This window comes from Brassica napus, chromosome C5 (assembly GCF_020379485.1).
Source record: "Brassica napus cultivar Da-Ae chromosome C5, Da-Ae, whole genome shotgun sequence".
Lineage (NCBI taxonomy): Eukaryota > Viridiplantae > Streptophyta > Magnoliopsida > Brassicales > Brassicaceae > Brassica > Brassica napus.
This window is the reverse complement of record NC_063448.1, coordinates 14,880,296-14,890,679: the sequence shown is the minus strand read 5'-3', so window position 1 is coordinate 14,890,679 and position 10,384 is coordinate 14,880,296. Positions and strand designations below refer to the sequence as shown.

At 33.0% G+C, this 10,384-nt stretch overlaps 2 protein-coding genes across 2 annotated transcripts; both read right to left on the bottom strand.

The window, feature by feature from the left end:
• LOC106399740 (heavy metal-associated isoprenylated plant protein 37) lies at nucleotides 1–1,920 on the bottom strand. Its single transcript, XM_013840198.3, has 3 exons — nucleotides 1,448–1,920; nucleotides 1,274–1,349; nucleotides 1–1,148 (listed from the first exon to the last, which is right to left on the bottom strand). Exons 1-3 carry the CDS (start codon nucleotides 1,484–1,486, stop codon nucleotides 193–195), a joined length of 1,071 nt encoding a protein of 356 aa, XP_013695652.2. The 5' UTR covers nucleotides 1,487–1,920; the 3' UTR covers nucleotides 1–192.
• Nucleotides 1,921–7,733: 5,813 nt separating this feature from the next.
• On the bottom strand, nucleotides 7,734–9,792 carry LOC106397566 (heavy metal-associated isoprenylated plant protein 22). Its single transcript, XM_048758960.1, has 3 exons — nucleotides 8,942–9,792; nucleotides 8,755–8,830; nucleotides 7,734–8,283 (listed from the first exon to the last, which is right to left on the bottom strand). Exons 1-3 carry the CDS (start codon nucleotides 9,026–9,028, stop codon nucleotides 7,988–7,990), a joined length of 459 nt encoding a protein of 152 aa, XP_048614917.1. The 5' UTR covers nucleotides 9,029–9,792; the 3' UTR covers nucleotides 7,734–7,987.
• Between the last annotated feature and the right edge of the window lie 592 nt (nucleotides 9,793–10,384).

Below are 10,384 nucleotides of genomic sequence, written 5' to 3'. Positions count from 1 at the left end.
AATCAAAACGTTATACCAACACACTTCATACGAATCCAAAATGGCTTACATGACAAACGCAAAAGGAAATAAGCCTAGTTGATAAAAGAAAAGGGAGATAATTAACACTAGTAACATATCACATTAGCCATAAACAAAATAAAAGATACTCAAACCCGGAAGTAGACAGATAACTTCCTTCGCAAGCAACATTTACATGATGTTACAGCTGCTGTTATTGCTAGTGTCTTCATCACTGGGCATGTTTGTTGCAGATGGATGACTAATTTGCTGGTGCTGGTCAGATGGGTAAGGGTAATAAGGATAATAAGTGTAAGGACTAGGGGTGTAATTGTAGTAATACCCATTACTTGGAGGTGGAACAAAAGCTGGTCGTTGGTACATCATTTGTTGAGGCTGATGATGATGCATCAATGGTCTGTTCTGCATGTTCATTGGATTGTATCCGTTCATGTTCATCATCATGCCTCCTCCGTTACCATTGTTCATGTTGTGGTTAGCGACGCTGTTGATGTTGTTTAACGGAGGCGGTTGAAGTTGTTGAATCCCATTTTGGGGATTCACGGCAGCGTTTGATGCTGCGCCGTTAAATCCAGCTAGACCCATGAGAGCTCCTATCTCGTTGTTTTCTACACCGGAGTTCACTTTTGCGGCGTTTCTCATCCGCATAGCAGCTGCCATTGCTTGACTGTTGTTCTGGTTCTGGCTGTTCTGTTTTTGGTTGACTTTCTTTGATACGTTGACTCCGTTGTTCCCATTGTTCATTGGCCCTCCTCCTCCACTGTTTTTCTTGACGTTTTGTTGCTGCTGATTCACCGGTTTAGGTAACTGCACCTCACCGTCTTCTTCCTCGCCGCCGTCATCATCTTCCTCCTCCTTGACACATGCCGCACCTTTGGGATTGTTCTTGGGCTTGAAGGTTTCAAGACCACTTTTCGCGGAGCCTTGCTTTTGACCCTTTTGATTGTTCTTGATAACGTCACTAGCCTTGGGCTTCTGAGGTTGGTTAGGGTTGGTGGTTGGGTTTGGAGACCAGAGCTCAGCGTGCTTGCCGGCTTTCAGGAGCTTGTTGATGAGTGTGGCCGAGTCAACAGAGCCTGAAACGGTTACCTTATGGTGCTCTGCTTCTACCTTTACGTGGTAAACTCCTGTTTATTGTAAAAAAAAACTAGACAATGTACCCATCAAGAATTCAAGAGAAGTTAAGCAGTAATGTCTTTTTTTTTTTGTAACATATAGCAGTAATGTCTTGCATGTTTGAAATAAGAGAAACCTTCGATCCTCTGAAGAAGTTTCTTGACTTTCTTGTTACAACCTTCGCAATGGATGCTAACTTTGAGGGAATAAGTCTGTGGTTTCATTAAAACATATATTATCTATTAACACACCGTAAGCTTAATCCAATAAAAGAGAAAAAAAAAGTGTAAAGTCTTTTGATTAAAAGTACCTGAATCTTTAGGAGCTTAAAATCTTCATCTTTAGTCATGGCTCAAGAAGAAAGAAGAGGAGAAGTGAGTAAAGGAGATGGCTGGAGAGAAAGGATTTTTGATTTTACAAACTTTTAAGGCTTTGAAAAGAAGAAGCTCAAGTATTGATGGTAGGCAATTGAGTGGAGGCTTTGGGTTTAGAGACTTTTTGCTCTAAAATCTGAAACAATGTTGAGTGAGTGAGTGAGGGAGACTGACAGCTAAAAGTAAAAACAGTGACCTGACCATTTCCCACATTAAATGTCTGAGTATTGGAGTTTAAATTGTATTTGAACAAAACATTTTAGAACTAAAAAATACAGTAATAAGAAGCATTTTGGATTGAACCTTCTCATTATTTCAAGGCTTATATTTCTAGGAGTTAGTACGTCCAAGTATTTAATTAATGTCAATGAAGTTTTAAATTTTAAAATGTACATATTAATAGTAGAGAATAAGAAAGATGTCAGACGAGTGCATGCATGCATGAAGAGTCGGGCCCAACGGTCTTTGTCTAGTCAGTGCTTTTGGGGTTTGCCTTCTCCCACACTCTTCTCGAGCTTCTCCCTCTCTTTCCCCAACCTTTTTCTCGTCCTTTTAATTATACTATTTATTTAGTTCGCGCGTGCAACATCTTCGTCTCTCTATTTTCCACTGTTTCATGAATTTAGAACTATTTTGTTTTGGTTTTAGAAAAATAGGAGGGCACATGACATTTGTTGGTTTAAAAGTACATGCAAATGCTACGACCTCGCGATATTTATATATGTTGATCTAAAGGCCCGGAAATGAGAATATAAGCCCATTTCATATTGGGACATGACAATAATTGTCTGTTCAATATGGTCCGTTTGACCCACTTCACCTTTTATCCCACCTTTTTTTTTTTTTTTTTTTTTTTTTTTTGATAATCCAGTATCCGACCACTTTGCGTGATCGACTAGCCCACCGGGCCTAAGCCCAAGCCATTACAGGATTTTTAAGCGTCCACTTAAGGGCCCCTGGTTACGCGAAGTGGTCTGGAGGGCGAGAGGCAGCCCATGTAAATACCCCTCGTGGCCGGGGCTCGAACTCGGGTGGCGGGCACCTCAGCCGAGGTTCCTTTACCACCAGACTACGAGGCCCGGTTCTTTTATCCCACCTTAAAAAACAACGTAATGCAATCACCTCTCGACGGATTTTTCAACTTAATCTAATGTGCAAACTATTAACTATGCATAGAGATGTCAAATGGGCGGGCTATAAATGGGTGGCCCGTGTCCAAATCGATATGGTCCAAAATGGACAGATCCAGATTAAACCATAATTAAAATTTGTCCAGATGGGTGAACCCAATTATATTCATGGACAATATTGGGCTTAACCACTTGGACAATGGGCGGCCCAATAAACTTAAATGTCTAGGGTTTGAAAAATTGGGAGAAAACACAAATCACCTTTTTTTTTCTTCCCGTCTCACTCTTGTGTTTTTTCTTCGTGTTTGATTCTTCCTCTTCGAATCATCGTCTTCGATTTTTCCTCTTCGAGTCCTCGTCTTCGATTCTTCCTCTTCGTGTTCGATTCTTCTTCCTCGTCTTCGTTCTTCTTCATTTTTTTTTCGATTCTTCACCAACTTCTGATTTCATCATCTCTTAAGATTTGATTTCATAGTCTATGCATAAGATGATTACCTTATTTTTGTTATGATTATGCATAACAAAAATAATACACATGACCAGAATATAGATCAACTATCATCTTGTCTTCTTCCCAAGAGTACACCTGAAATCATATTCTACAAAAAGCTATGCATAACAAAAACGAAACATATACGATAAAAGCACTCATGTATGAAAACTATATGTGATAGATAGATTCACTCTAGATTTAAAATTTGCCACATCCAGTTGTCCAATATATGTTCCTTTCACGACAAAAATATCAATTCCAAAAAGTCATATCAATATGGTTTGTATAGTCACATGATTTTGTTAGATCCATAGCCAACATTTCAATATAATATAAATCTGTTTCCGGTGGAAATCCATATATATTCCCTGCCTTGATTAGTGTTCAAGTCGAATAATTCATCCGTTCATGTCCCAAACACCGTACACGTTGCAGCAATAGAACAGAAGCTCATTAACCCTGGGCCTTACCTGGTTGAAATATACCATCAGTATTATCGAAACATTGACTCCCAGTTTCCAAGTCTTCGATCTCTAGCTATCTTCTAGGCCACGCGTTTGCTGTGTGCGTTTCTGTCCATTGGTCTTTCTACATATATATCATAAATTCATAATCACTTGCTAATATTCAAGAAAATGTTGGGGTAGTTAATAATAATAACTAGTCATGTCACCACCCGACAATTTGTACTTAAATGCCATCTGATCGTGTTATCAAATTCCAGTTAAGAGGATATATCTTTAGTTCTAGTCTTCTAGGCTCTTCATAAAAAAATAAAAAAATAAAAAATCTTCTAGGCTTTAGTTGACAAAAAAAAAATCTTTATTATTAAAATTGAAATATTTTTTTGGCATTGTTTGAAAACATGAATAACAATATAAATGAGAATTGTTTTGAAACATAGATAAGAATATTTTTTTATTTATACATTTAGTCATTGTATTTACAATAAATTAAATATTTCTTTTTTGTATTTTTTTTTATTTACAGATTCTGCCACTGCATTTAAAATCAATTTAAATTAATTAATTACAATTTCTAAGCTTATCTAACCAAGTAGATATTCATATATTGACCATTATTAAAATTGTACGAATATTAATTAAATCGTTTATATTAAAGGAAGATAAACTTTTAAAGGAAGATAAACTTTTTCTATATCACATCAAATTGCATCAAGTTATAAAATTTATAATATTATGTATAAATAAAAAAATTATTATCAAACATCTATATTATAAAATAGTATATTCTATTCTATATGTAAACTACAAAACATAAAAATTATATATGATATTTTTTTATAAAACCATCGATTTATAAATTTACGTTGAACACAAGTTAAATCAAACATCCGCGCGCATGATCAAGTTTTAGTAATGTATTATGCTCTTTGCTCAGCTGTAATTTATTCGTTAATAACATACGTGTAGATGCTACATCGAACTTTATATAACTTACTCAGGTACTTATTACATGTGTTTAATTTTTGTCAATTCGGAAAATAAATATATTAGATTGATATCAATCACAAGGCTTACTTATATCAATCACACAACATTGTTTAATCTCTTATATATTAACGGAGAAGCATCTTAATAAATGCGTTCACACTGGACTAGACACATGTAACATATAAAAGCATTGTAATAAATGCGTTCACACTAAAATGAATACATGTCAGATATAGAGAGCCTCTCAACCAAACTCTACATAAATATATTCACACTATGTACTTTACGTTTTTTTAATATAAAACTCACATGCATGGTTTTTCTTTACGTTATTTTTACTGTTTACAAATAGAGCTGGACAAATTATTCATAAATTTTGATTCGATTATTCGTGTTGATTCAAACCGAAAAATCCGGATATCCGTAACTCTACGAAGCAAATCAAATACTAAAATGTAATTTCCGTAAAAAAAAAACAAATCACAAATATCAATATTTATAAAAACGTATATCCAATTCATTCGCTATATGCATATATATATATATATATATATACATATATTTAAAGAATTATATATAAGCTATATATTATAGTTTATATAAATTTTACAATATTTTTGTTTTTAAATAATTTCATTTTAAGAATTTTATTTTTCATGTATTATTTTGAAAAAATGTCATTTAATATTAATTAACAGTATCTTTATATATTTATCAACCATCTTTATATACTTTTACATACACATACATATGCACATTGACTTGAGCACCTTATAACTAAGTATTTACCACAACTGAAAATGTCTAATTTTTTAGAAGTTAAAATATTAATTTTCTTAATGCTTTTTTCACTATCGATCAAATTGTAGTAAAATGATTTTTCTTGATAATATATATATATATATATATATATATATATATATATATATATATATATATATATTTTAACTATTATCCGTTTAGAAACTATAATATGAAATCATTGGTTCGACATCACGACTATCTAAGATTCATAACATGAAAACAAACAAATAATAGTAATTTTTTATTATCAGAGGGAAAAAAATCAAAAATATCAAACATTTTAACCGAACAAATCAAATAAATATTGATTTAAAATGATAGTTATATTTTAGGAAATTAAAAACCAAAAAACAACATAAAACCGAACAGATATCCAGATTAAACAGATTAATGTTTCCTTATTAAAAAATAACAAAACTAATAATCACATTTCGCGCAAGGCGCGGATTATTACGTAGTACTTTAATACTTTTGTAGTCAGGTGTATATACATTTAAGAAAAATGTTTTAACTAACTAATCTCATAAGGTAGTATTTTTCTTAACCAACCACGTAATATTATAAAGAGAAACAATTAATGAAATCTTTTTTTACACAAGAAGACTTGTCCTCTTACTGGTGGTCGGCAGAATTTGCTATGCTCCAAATTTTAATAAATTCTTCCAAGAAATTGACCACAAAGGAAGATAAGCACTTGCATATTGCATTATCTACTTTCCAATTGTATATATAACAAGCATTTGACTGAGTAACACATATATTTATCTTCATATCGGAAGACAACATTGGCGACATATCTAATTCCACATCTAATTCCACCGGGGAACAATCCCATTAATTGTCGCTAATGGGAAATTGACCACCGAGAAATTGACCGAGAAAGCCAGTTCAAAAAAAAAAAACAATCCCATTAATTACGTAGAGATACAACAAGACCCACGAGAATAATATCAAACGTAGGATCTTACACGTGTCTCCGTTGTGCAATGGAAGGCCATATATGGGATAAAAATGTTTGTTGTCTGGCTTTTTACTTGCCAAGGATTTCTCTAGCGTCATAGAATCTTTCAACTTTTTATTAACCAACCACTGCCTCCCCAAAACCCCTTTGCTAACTTTATAAGTAATAGTATCAAAATCATAGATAGGATATGAATTTGATACGATTACTTTGTGTATATAGTATTTTTGTAAAGAACTATGTTATCTGTTCACCGCCATAGTTATCCTTTAATCTCGGAAGCTTTTTGGGAGTTATAAGGATGTTACCCGTGTATGACTCTCTCACACCAAAATAAAACATTTCGCAGTTCTTGCGTAAAATATGGCGGTTGTTCAAATCTGATTCATGTAAACGTATATTAGTTTTGGGATGCTAGTAATCCAAATAAACCGAACATAATATATATCAACTAATTTTTGTTTCAGCTTGGTTTATCCCCATTAACACCTAGAATTATTATAATATGATATTTTTCAAGGCGTATATATATAAAGTTAATCTCAATCGAATGCTTAGAAATCTTGGTTGCTTGCATGCACAATGTAAACAAGCTAAATCTGCTGCCAAAAAAAAAAAACAAGCTAAATCTTATATATTAAAACATAAGTCACAACCTTGATTCATGTGTAATTTTTTTTAAAAATTGACCTAATGGACATATTCCTAGAAAATCATGTTACATTTAATCTCTAATCTTATCATTTAAATTTTGGACCTAACATAAATTTTATTGGGCTCAATAATTGGATTTAAACAATAGATGATCCATTGGATTTATAGATAGTATAAATTAAATATATATAATTTAATGTTGTAATACTATACCTCCATATGTTAAATATTTAAATATTTGTCGATGTTAACTTTTAAAATTATAAAGATTTTTTTTAAATAACAAAAATCATATTATCTAACAATGATTAATCTTTACTACCTTAAACCAATGAAAACAAAATTTAAACTATATACTTTATTTTAAAAATGAAACAAAAATTAAATGTTTAATTATTTACTCGATAATATAAATCTATGAAGCAGAAAGTTTAATTTTTAAAAAACTTTCTAAATTTGTGTAATGTTTCAATATCTTTGAATATGACAATAAAATAATATTTTACTAATCTTTATATATATAGTTACGATTTTAATAATGAAATAATAATCCGAAAAATATATATATATATATATATAAATACAAATACATGTGAAAGTTTGAAATAATCTATTCAATGAAAAATATATACCGTAAACTTATTATGTTTTAAAATTGATAGACACATATATATTATAATATATACCAATTTAGAATCGAAAATAAAATATTTATATAAAAATAAATGAAAACAAAAACCCGCGTGGTTGCTCGGATCGAGATCTAGTTATTCATTAAAATACAAGTAAAACTGTATACACGAATATAAACCACTGCTTGCAAGTAAACGCATAATATGAAACTGATACATATCTATTACATGGTATTGGTGTACTATTATAAGTTTCTTTGCTTCTGATTCTATACACTAACAAAACAGGTTCCAACATCTAAATTTATAAGACGTTACACCAGTTATCACGTCATGCGCTAAACTTATTCACATGATGGTGCAGGCGTTAGGGTTCTCGTCGCTGAAAAGGGACATGAGCTTATCGTCTGTACCTCCTGGCTGCGCCTGAGCCTGCTCCGACTTCCTCACAAAACCTGGTGGGGCCCTTTTGTCGTAAGCTCCAGCTGCGTATGGATACGCCACCATCGTATATGGAACGTACGGCCATAGCTCAGCTTTCTTCTTCCCAGTGCTCTGCACTTTCTTCAACACTTTTTTCGGATCCACGTAACCACTCACCGTCACTTTGTGCATCTTTCTATTCACTTCCACAGATTTTGCTCCTTCAAAATAAAAAGTGGTGATCAATATGTTATTAGTAAGGCCGTGTTTGGCTGATTTAAAAAGAGAGTTGTTTTTGTCATTTTTGGAATATGAGACTTCAAATTACATAAAACGTGGCTATTATTACGCTAGTGATAATTTACTTGTAGCACACAACTGATGAGATAAACTTAACCCTAGATTTGAAATTTTATGGGGGAAAATTTTATCCAGTTTCTCCAAAATTTATTATAAATAGTAAAGAAAAACTTTTTTTTTGAAAAAATCAATAGGGGGCAGATGCCCACCCTTGTTGACTGTACATCCGCCACTGGTCAAAGTTTGGAACCTTCTTATATGTGGTATAAGCGAAATTTCGTGTCAGTGATAATTTACTTGTAGCACACAATTGATTAGTATCCTAAGCAATACGGATTATGACGAAAAAGTTTGATCGTGTATGATTAATAGAGAAGCTTTCAATAACTAACCTTTCATGGAGGAAACTGCGTTCTTGATTTTGCGTTCGCATCCGTCACAGTCTATCTTCACCTTTATATTCACCGTCTGCTCTTATCATATTGGGGAAAGGGCCAAACAGTTAATTAACGATGAAATAAGATATAAAATTAGGGATATATTAAAAAAAAATTGTAACGTAAGGGATATATTAATTACCTGCATGATTTTACGCTTCTTCCTTTTTCTTATTGAGACATAGAAATGATCAGAGAGATAGTCAGAGAGAAAATTTAGAGCTCCCATGTTTACACACACGAGAAGGGAAGAAAGATAGAGAGGGAGAGATCAGTGAGAGAGAGCTAGCTCGTGGTGGATCGTATGGGAGCAGTGTCTATATATATAGGGGAGTTTGAACTGGTGAATAATATGTTCTAGGATTAGCAAACACACATTAGATTATTTCTTGATGAAGTGAGCATTAATCAAGTGTCATTAGGTGTAATGGTAATTATTGAAATTTGGAGGTGTCCCTCTAATTGATGTAACCCTCTAAAATATTTCCTGGCGGACAACGAGGCTGTAATTTCCTAGGCTTTTCCTTTCACTCATCGGGTCATCTTCATTTATTCTTAATGGATAATTGTTCGTGTTAATAAAATTAAATGGTTTATTGAAAAGTTTGGTCATCGAAGTTACCCGAGGGTCAGCTTATGTAATATAAGAGAGGCGACTAACTAAAAAAGTTGCAAAGCATTCGTCAATTAAACCAAATAAATCCGACTTAGTTTTTATAGACACTTTTAAGAATGTTTTTCCTGTTGTTTTGTTCCTGTCAGTTAATCAGTTCTGAGCTTAGAGGATAATTATTGGGGGTTCTTGGATGGGTTTTTTATCGGAATATAAAAATCCGTCTCTTAACTTTTAACTAAAAAAAATAAGAATCGGCTCTTAATATCTATTTAAGTATTTAGGTTTCTAGAAACCCATTAGATTTTTTAATGACTATTTAAGTATTAAATTTTAGTTAAGGATTTTAGTTAAGAGTTACCTAATTTTCTTGCTCCAATGGTAGTTTCTTAATTAAGAGTCACTACAAGAAAACATCAAGGATTCTGAGGGAAAAAATCGTCGGAATTTCGTCGGAATATCGTTATTCCGACGCAATTCCGACGAAACACGTCGTCGGAAATAATTCCTCGGAATTTCTTTTTTCCTCTGAAATCCCTCGGAATTTTCCGACGGAATTCCGAGGAAATAAATTTCCGAGGAAATTCCGAGGATCCCTTGTTTGTCGGAAAAGTCCTCGGAATATACCGAGGTAGAACTTCGTCGGGATAATTCCTCGGAAGTTCATCGATCGATGCGTGTTTGGACATATATACATCGATCGATAGGAGTATACCGACGGACTTTTTCCTCGGTTTATTCCGAGGAACTGTTCTCTCGGTATATTCCGAGGGATCCGTTCCTCGGAATTTTCCGAGGGAGTTGTCCCTCGGAAAATTCCGAGGGAAATGTCCCTCGCTATATTTAAAAAAAAAAACGGATCGATCGATGCGTTTTTGTTCAAAAACGCATCGATCGATGTAGTGAAAAATATAATTAATTTCCTCGGAATGTAAAAAATATTAATTTTTTTGAAAAAATAAAATTTCTGAA

Excerpts from the sequence above, each read along its gene's own strand:
- LOC106399740 (XM_013840198.3), bottom strand. The coding sequence starts at position 1,486 with ATGACTAAAGATGAAGATTTTAAGCTCCTAAAGATTCAG. Across the intron at positions 1,350-1,447 it reads TTAAGCTCCTAAAGATTCAG|ACTTATTCCCTCAAAGTTAG; the intron begins GTACTTTTAATC and ends ATGAAACCACAG. Across the intron at positions 1,149-1,273 it reads ACTTCTTCAGAGGATCGAAG|GAGTTTACCACGTAAAGGTA; the intron begins GTTTCTCTTATT and ends TACAATAAACAG.
- LOC106397566 (XM_048758960.1), bottom strand. The coding sequence starts at position 9,028 with ATGGGAGCTCTAAATTTTCTCTCTGACTATCTCTCTGATCATTTCTAT. Across the intron at positions 8,831-8,941 it reads AGAAGCGTAAAATCATGCAG|ACGGTGAATATAAAGGTGAA; the intron begins GTAATTAATATA and ends TGATAAGAGCAG. Across the intron at positions 8,284-8,754 it reads CGCAGTTTCCTCCATGAAAG|GAGCAAAATCTGTGGAAGTG; the intron begins GTTAGTTATTGA and ends TTTATTTTGAAG.